Consider the following 10,000-nt stretch of genomic DNA (forward strand, 5'->3'; position numbering starts at 1 on the left):
TCTTGACCTCTCTCACTCTCAATCATGCGTTCTCTCTCTCTCTTTACCTTCTCTCTCACACTTTCTTCTCTCTCTCTTTTTTCCTTGTCTCTCTCTCCCTTTCTCACTTTCTTCTCTCTCTCTCACACACTTTCTTCTCTCTCTCTACTTCTCTCTCTCAATCTTACTCTCATCTCTATCCCATTCTCTCTCTGCCCCCTCTCTCTCTTAAACACACACACACACACACACACACACTCTCCCTCTCTCTCCCCCCCTCTCTCTCCAGACTTCTGTGTTAGCTGGAGATTGAGCAGCTTGACTTCTGAGGCAGGGATTTAACCTACTTCTCCATGAGGAGCTGAAGGGGTTTCGCTCTCTCACTCTCCCTGTATGTGTCAGGCTGGTAGCGAACAGCCGGTGTCTTTACTCATCGCTCCAGGGCTGAGCCCAGCCTAAGGCACGTGTGCACCCACGCACACGCACACACACACACACCACACACACACACACACACACACACACACACACACACACACACACAACAATGCCATTTGGGTGTGTGTGAATTATTCATCTGAGTCGGAGAGCCTGTCAGCTTCACACCAGAGATGAGAGTCGATGGGCTCGTTAGACACTCTGACAAGACAAGGCACAAATTGGCCCCTATCAACCTGAGGTGTGTGTGTATGGGGGGGCGGGGGGTGCAACCTGTGTGTCTTTTCATGTAAGTGTGTATATGTGTTTACAACCTGTGTGTCTTTTCATGTAAGTGTGTGTGTGTGTGTGTTTACAATCTGTTGTCTTTTCATGTCTTTTCAAGTGTGTGTATATGTGTGTGGGTGTGTATGTATGTGCACAACCTGTGTGTAAGCTCACATTTGTGTGTGTGTATGTGTGTGTTCTCATTAATCTTGGGCCCAGATTCACCCATCAGAGATAAAACGGTGTCAATTCGGTGACACCAGAGCTAGTAGAATTACTCAACCCTGTGATCACTTTTTGTGTGTGTGTGTGTGTGGTGTGTGTGTGTGTGTGTGTGTGTGTGTGTGTGTCTACACGACCACTGTAAATGTGTGTAAGCTCACATTTGTGTGTGTGTGTGTGTGTGTGTGTGTGTGTGTGTGTGTGTGTGTGTGTGTGTGTGTGTGTGTGTGTGTGTGTGTGTGTATGGGGGGATACTCCTGTGTGAGTGTTTGTGTGTGTGTGTTCTCATTAATCTTGGGCCCAGAATCACCCATCAGAGATAAAACAGTGTCAATTAGGTGACATCAGAGCTAGTAGAATTACTCAACCCTGTGTCACAGTTTGTGTGTGTGTGTGTGTGTGTGTGTGTGTGTGTGTGTGTGTGTGTGTGTGTGTGTGTGTGTGTGTGTGTGTGTGTGTGTGTGTGTGTGTGTGTGTACAGATGAGACTTCGTTTGAGTGTTTGTGTGTCTGTGTATAAAGCTTGTTCGCGCACTCTGATTAAGTACTTTTTTTTAAATGCACAGCAGTAGAAAATTGGACCGGAAGGTATTCTGCAGTGACTTGGAAGGAATACCAATGATGGGAGCAGGTGATGTCAGGCGTCTCCCAGCCCTTAAAGGGGAAGGAGCAGGTGATGTCAGGTGTCTCTTCACTCAACCTGGGCCTCACCCATAATCTCTGACAGCTCTGCTCTTTCACAGTGGCCCAGTTCAAGCCTCATTTATTCATTAATTTGGAAAACAACCAGGGAGTAGAAGACAACTAGCGAGTGAGAGAGGAAACATTTATGACAATATAGAGGTAGACAAGGAAATGGTCACTGATATGGGATGCATATGCATGTGTGATGCAAGTGTGTTACTATTGATGTTATGTGCAAGTATGTTATGATTAGATTATTATGCTAATCCAGCACACAAAGGCTGTTGAGTCACATTTTATTGTGCTCTTATTACATTGTAAGTACACAATTAATGTCAGTGTTTCACAGTGAGACTAACTGTATGATTACAATGTATCAAGAGAACTGCAGTATAAAGTGTTGGTGGCTGCTGCACTGCCACTGGCTGACTATAAGGGACTCAGTGGAGCATAACAACAGACCCAAGCTGATAGTGGTGATAGTCGGTGGCTTCTACCTGTCTTGGCTCCAAAGCACACCCACAACACAACACAGGCCCACTGTGACTGTGAGTGAGGATGATAGGTCTCGTGCTGTTTGAGGATTCTGACCATGTCCTTCAAGTGGCCTCTATCATTCTCTCTCACACTCAAGTTTCAGTCACACTCAAACACTCACTCATCTCCTGGTTACCACAGCAACTGTGACAAATCTTCAGAGTCTCTACATCACTACCCCACATTCTCTTCCATTACTTCTCTGAGAGGTGACATTTCATTAGCTTGTCCTGGCTTTGTCTCCATTGTAAACAGGATAGTGTGTGTGTGGTTTAACTGTAGTTCTGGTTAGTAGGTGGCCATACATTAGATATACCTCTTTGTATCCTCACGGCGTGTCTATTTGGGGTTTTTTTATGAGTGGAGGAGAGGGCGCACATCCTTATCTACCCACTCACACAGACCCATAGACACAAGGATGCATAGACACTCTCTCTCTCTCTCTCACACACACACACACACACACACACACACACACACACACACACACAAAACAGCAGCTCAGCCTGGTCTTATTCTCATTGGACAGCTGATTCAGCTTGTTTGTACGTGAGTGTGATCTGTCAGAGTAGATGAGTAGATGGGACACTTTAAGTTGTGTGCGTGTCTGTGTGTGTGTCTGTGTCTGTGTGTGTGGTATGTAGCTGTGCATTTGTGTGCTGATGAACTCTGGGCTTGAGGACAAACGATAAACAATCCCTCTTGTTCCTCCTCCTGTTTCACACCTTCACATCCTGTCGCCAAGTTTCAATGGCATTTGTCTCCGCAAGGGCCCCATCTGTGATATCCACAGACACATACACACACACACACACACACACACACACACACACACACACACACACACACACACACACACACAGACAGACACACACACACTCACACCAACACTTGTATCACACAAACACACGCGCACACACACACACACACACACACATGCAGAAACTTGGACCCCTCCCCCATTAGTACCCACTCTTAAGCCTCCAAGTCTGCAGTATATTAGTGTATTTACAGGCCTCACCAGTAGAATAGTGTGTGTACAGGCCCCACCAGTAGAATAGTGTGTGTACAGGCCCCACCAGTAGAATAGTGTGTGTACAGGCCCCACCACACCATGCCTCTCTCTGCTCTCCACAAGTAAGCACACACACCTGTGTGTTAGTTTCAGAGAGCTCCCTCCTGAATGATAATGATTCTTAGCAGTGCTGCTCAGGCCTGCTCAGGGATGCATTATTCATGTGGCAGTTTAAAAGAAAGTTCTAGAATTATGGAGATGATTATTGTGGAACCCATATCATGGTTGTTCAGGCAGAACTGCAGATCTATACTCTGCCAGATTGTATAGATTTTTGTTGTTTAGATGGTTGTGATTATATTGGGGTGGGAGGAGACATCATTTCTAGCAATGCTCCTGCCAGTACGTTACTGGCAGCTATTGGCCAGTAACATAGTGTAGTTATTTTCTAGTATTGTATTGGCATGCTAACAGTTACAAGAGGCCTATTGTAAGAAAGTCTACAGTAAGTCACTGTAATCCTTTTTCTTCTGTACTTTACTGTTTTTGAATCTACATATGGAATAAGCCAACTTCAAAAAAGTTTTAGAGGGATCTACTGGCCTCAGAGAGCAGTTGATTCTGAATGGGGTTTAACTGGACCATGCCCATATCTGGGCCAGATCTGGGCCAGATATGGGCCGGAGGCTGCTTGCTGTGTGAGTGAGCCGTGCACCCGGTGTCACTCAGAGTGAATTCAGCTCCCCAGGATCCTCTCAGCCCAAATGGTGCTGAGAGGGTCGAGGCTGGCGTAGCTCTTGCTGTTTTTGACATTTTTGACTCGGCATTTAAACCTGCACTGCTGAAGGTGACAACTGTCCTTTTTGTTTGCTTTATGTTTTTCTGTGAATTCTCCCAAAGTTCGACACTGCACCTTAAGGCATAAATGGTACTTTTATGCAGACCTGAAACTCATTATAGAACGTCTACCAACTAAAAAGTAAAAACTGTGCCTCTACTCTTGACTCCCCGAGGAACATTGAGGAACGTTGAGGACTAGAGGTAGGCGGTTTGAGCAGCTCTCTCCTCACTGAGGACCATGATCCTGCTCTTGCCTGACAGGCAGTGAGAGCACTTCTCTCCTCTCTCTCTTTCTCTCTCTCTTTCTCTTCTCTCTCTCTCTCTCTCTTTCTCTCCCCATCTCTCTCTCTCTCTCTGAAGAGTGGCGTGTTACTCCTGCTCAGCCATCCGTAACACAGATAGGGCTAAGGACAGCAGTGCCCGTGTATGCCTGCCTGACAGCACCGAGACAGAGATTTATTCATAGAGCCCCCTGAGGGGCCAGGGGCCCCCCTCTGCACCTCTCCCCTCCTCATCGCTCCTGCCGAGCACACTGATTCCATTTCAGGCCCACTCATGCTGGTCTTGCAAACAAGATGGGCTGCTGTGTGTGTGTGTGTGTGGGGGGGGGGGATTTGCTGCCGCTGCATGTAGCGTGCCCCTCTGTGAACCATTTATTGCCATTGCGAACAAGATGCACCAGATGAACGGATTACCACCATTGTATATGGCACACCATTCACTGCCATTGTGAACCATTTACTGTCATTGCATCCAGAATGAACAAACTGAAACATTTTCTGCCACTACGTGTGTCATGTGGAGTATCAACCACTGTCCACCTCGTAAGCGACATGCCTGGTTTGCTGCTATTGTGTGCAGTTTAGCCAGTATGAACCGCTGCCATCGTTTGGGAGAACTATCTACTTCCTTTGTTTGGGGCTTCCCAAATAGGAACGATATGCTTCCTTTGTGTGTAACATTTAAAATACAAACAGTTGGCTGCGGTCATATGAGGTACATGTAAGATAAACAACTTATCGATCAGCGTGCGCATGTGTGTGTCTGTGTCATGTCATGATTGCTAGCTGTCTGGTTTTAGTCAATGTGTGTCTTATCATCCTCTTCTTCTCTATGTCTCCCCCAGATCTTCACGCGCTATGGGAAGTGCTACACCTTCAACTCGGGCCAGGACGGACGCCCCCTACTGGTGACCATGAAAGGAGGCACGGGCAACGGGCTAGAGATCATGCTGGACATCCAACAGGACGAGTACCTGCCTGTGTGGGGGGAGACAGGTATGAGCAGCTCACACACACACACACACACACACACACACACACACACACACACACACACACACACACACACACACACACACACACACACACACCCCTATGTACATGTTTATGTATATATGTATGTATCAGTCCCTCCAGCTTTTCATGATTCCACGATCACAGCATTAAATGAAAAATTAGCAATTTACCATATTTTTCACGATACTGCATTTTTTGCCCACTTACTGCATAAATTGTGCATGAAATTGCCGAAAATAAGCCTTGATGTTAAACCGCAATTTATTTCAACTTTTTCTGACCTCCTGATGCTGGTATAAGGTTATGCAGTCTGTCTCACTCACTGCCACTGTTTCATGCCCCATTCGTTTGGTGTCAGGTGTGTGATGGACTGTCGACCGCTGTGAAGTTAGCTTGATGGGACATTCGTTTGATATTGTGAAATTATAAATAGCATTCGAACATGTAAAACTGGAGGAAAAAGTTTTGTTTTTGATTTTGGAGTTCAAAGGCCAGGCCACACACACACACATGAATAAAGAAGGTAGCCTAATGTGTGATGTGATCTCTCATTAATTAGTTTGATAGTGTATGTGAAGTGGGGTGTAATGAGAAACAAACATCACAAAATGTGTTGCAAATTTGTGGAGGTCACCATCTGTCTTTTGATCACAAAAAACACCCAAATAAAATACATCTTGAAATATGCACATACACTATGCATGCATGCACACACATACACACATGCACACACACACATACTATGCATGTATGCCAACACACACACAAACATCACATGCAAACATGGCAACATTAAAGATTAAAATGTTCGGGAGAAAGTTCACAATATGACATATGCCTGATGCATGTACTTGTACACACAAATAATAGATCAAGTAACATAATTAATACATAGATTCATAGAAGTGTGATCAGTCAGGCATATAATGTAGAAAAACAACGTCTACTAATCTAAACATCATAGCAAAGGCCAAGCAGTACTACAGCATTACTACAGTACCAAACTGGACCTGCTTATGGGCCTCTTCAAGATAAACAAGTTGATGCCTCTCTAAGGAATGACATTTGTTGTGAATATACGATGAATACATACTGTACATAACCCGTCTACTTTAATGTTAAGAACGCACACGCACACGCACACGCACACGCACACTCACACGCACACACACACACACACCACACACTCACACACTATATACTATGTACTATGTATACCTACAGAAGTTACCAGACCAGTGTACACTCACACGCACACACACACACACACACACACACACTCACACACTATATACTATGTACTATGTATACCTACAGAAGTTACCAGACCAGTGTACTTCAAGGTTAAGTAAACACACATACACACAGGTACATACACACACACACACACACCATTTATATACCATGTTACCAAGCCTGTCTACTTTAATGTTAAGTAAAGACACAGGCATACACACACACAGCCAGGGGAAATATGCTGGACAAATGATGAAATCAAAGTGCAAGGACTTTAAAAAACCAAACCTAACATATTTGCATATCAAAGTCATTCACATCTTAGCCTTTCATGCAGTGTAATCCTATGAGGGAGAAACCTGCCAAATGTTCCTGTTATCCACCGAACATTATCATTTGACATCTTTCGGTGCACCCCTTTAATGATAGCCAAGCTAGCTCGGGGTGCACCAACTGGTGTTTGAATTATCTAGTGTGTGTATGTGTGGGATGTGTGTGTCTCTGTGTGTGTGTGTGTGTTTGTGATAACAGAGGATATCATGATTAAAATCCCCCCACAGTGGCTATTTGAACAATCTTTTTGCGCTTTTTGTGCTGGGTTTGGAACAAGCCTGAAGCCTGTGCTCCATGAACGGGTTGGATACAAATGTCCTCTCTTAGCTTTCTGTTGTACTGCGACAGAAGTGCAACAGCCCGGAGCTAAGCACATTCTGTGGCAGTGGAATGTGAAACGGACTCGGCTCAGATCTTGTACAAACCTGGTTGGTCCACTCAAGGGATGTGTTTGCAGAAATTGTGAAAAACTGCAAGTGTCTCTGAGCACACTCTCAGCACGCAACACACAACCCTTTGTTAATGTTGGTGCCATTGAAATGTCTTTCACACAGCGTCACAAGGGATCCGTGTACGAGCAGTTCCAGTGACACCTACACTCTAAGAAAGCTAAATGTCTTTGGGAGAGAGACACCGGAAAGCTTCGGCAGAAAGTAGAAATATGACAAGAGGCTCGGCTGTGAGGAAGGCTGTGTGTCCACAGATATCTAGTCAGTTGTTTCAAATTAAGACGGACAAACTTTGAGTTTACAGCCCTAATGGCTACAGAAATGCTGTAGAGATAGGCTTTGGAGAAAACATTTGACAGTGATAAGGCTTTGGAGAAAACATTTGTTTGGTCAAAGATGGAGAAAGTCAGGCTTTGGAGAGTAAAGAAGAAGAAGAAAGTTCAAACGCCCCTGAACTAATCAGTCCTATAGAACCTGCAGACACTCTCTTTGGATAGCACTACTACCCCTCTCATAATAGGAGAGTTCAACCATTGCAGTTCTAAGGGGTGTCCCTAAATACTTACGCAGTCTCCACCAACACATCACCTACTTCACAAGGGAAAAGTAAGTAAGTAGGTCTTTGTAATGGATCTATAAAACAGAGCTAAAGAGCTACATTGCCGCTGACAGCATCAGACCACTACACCACAGAATCTGCCCAAATGTATAGACAGCTTGTTAAGAGAATAGATGGAGAAAAAAGTGGTTTGCCTAGCCTGCTGATTCAGCACAGCGGGCGCTCGCAGGAGTGTTTTGACAGCTCAGACTGGTCATGTTTTATGGCCATCTGGACAAATATAAATGGGCTGATAGATGTGGTGTCAGGTTAGATCTCATTTGGTGGAAAAGCGCGATTGGGCCATGAGGAACCGGCTCAGACTGAGGGGTTCTGAATCTTTGTTATTATCATACAGACCAGACCACAACTTTTCAGAAATTCACATTTACACAGGCGCAGTTTCATTTATGCTACAAGTAGACTTTCATTTAAAAGCAACAAGATCCCTTTTTAGTTACACTGCAGAGACATCAAGCATTACTCGATGCAAAAAGAGAGACCTCAAACAGATCTACAGAAAGCTAATACTAATACTAGGAAAATACTATTACTAATACTAGAAACATGTAGATTACAAATTTAGAAGCATTTTTTAATAATTCATTTTTCATTTTTCAAAGACACAGGGATGACTTTAGCTTTGGGACAGAGATAGAATCAGACAGAGACAGAGAAAACAAGTCAGTGTGAAATATGGAGACTATTCTGAGATAGGCAGGAGTTTAATTGCTTTAATATAATATATTATACATCCGCTGAGAAAGCTCATGAAATGGTTATGGCTCATGAAATGATCCAAATGTCCCAGTTACATGCCGTCTGACCCACGTAGGGTGAAGTAAAACTTCTGAGTAGTTAGGACCTTATGCAGACCCCCCCCCACCCACACACCCACACGCATTCACACACGTATACACACACAGAGAGCTCATCATCTTCAGCCAGGTTTAATTACATCATTCTTATGGCCACATTTTCGAGTCCAAATCACTCGAGTGCAGCTAAATTAATTGTAGGATGTCCTGCTGATAATTCTGCCCTGAGGCATAGAGCATACCATCTCTCAATGTCATATTCTACGTGTGTGTGTGTGTGTGTGTGTGTGTGTGTGTGTGTGTGTGTGTGTGTGTGTGAGAGAGAGATAACAAGGGAAAGACGTTGGAGCCTTTATTTACAACATGCACCTCATAATAAGAGTAAAGCCAGAAAATCCCTTTCTGATCGACCACACACACACACACACACACACACACACACACACACACACACACACACGCACACACACACAGGAACACCCAAGCACACACGCACAAACACATTCCGTGCCAGAGGCACGGAGAAAAAGCAAGAATGAGAGAGAAAGAGAGAGAGAGCAAGAGAAAGAGAATGAATGGGAGAGAGAGATCTGTAATGGCTCTGTATTGATAGATGGGCTGAAATACCTCTATGGACTATTAGGTGTTGGAGTTCATTTGATGTTTGTAAATCTTTGTTAGTTCGTTCTGAGCCCAACCCTTCAGCAGATCCTCCATTCCGTTGACTTCACACACACACACACACACACACACACACACACACACACACACACACACACACACACACACACACACACACACACACACACACACACACACACACACACACACACACACACACACACCACACACACACACACACACACACACACACACTCTCACACACACACACACACACACACACACACACACACACACACACACTGCCCTACCTCAGCCATCTGGGTCCCCAGTGTTAATGTGAAATCTATACGCAAAGAGTATCTGCAAGACGGCTGCTGTCGAGCTCCATTGATTTCCCCTCCATCCCTCTCGCCTCTGGCGCATTTCTCAAAGCCTTTCGTCTCTCTGCTTAGTCAATCCCACCAATTACCAAAGAAAAGTAATACACAGGCTTCTACACAGGCTTAAAAATGTGTTCCTGTGTTTGCTATGTATGTCTTTGTGTGTGTAAAATGTATTTGCCAAAATAACTGGTTCACATCTGAGAGTGTTTTTCTTGACTTTAATCTTGGTTACTACAGAGCCTTAACAGCAACATTTCCTGCTAGAGACCATAGTAAGATA

At 44.5% G+C, this 10,000-nt stretch overlaps 1 protein-coding gene across 3 annotated transcripts in view; it reads left to right on the plus strand.

Moving 5' to 3' along the window:
- asic1b (acid-sensing (proton-gated) ion channel 1b) overlaps positions 1 to 10,000 on the plus strand; it is a 237,908-nt gene that overhangs the window by 204,507 nt on the left and 23,401 nt on the right. For all 3 annotated transcript variants that reach the window (XM_042707853.1, XM_031568059.2, XM_031568060.2), the window contains one exon: positions 5,108 to 5,258. In XM_042707853.1, the coding sequence (XP_042563787.1) occupies positions 5,108 to 5,258 (151 nt within the window). The remainder of the gene's footprint in view (positions 1 to 5,107; positions 5,259 to 10,000) is intronic.

The sequence above is a fragment of the Clupea harengus genome, chromosome 5 (genome assembly GCF_900700415.2).
Source record: "Clupea harengus chromosome 5, Ch_v2.0.2, whole genome shotgun sequence".
NCBI lineage: Eukaryota > Metazoa > Chordata > Actinopteri > Clupeiformes > Clupeidae > Clupea > Clupea harengus.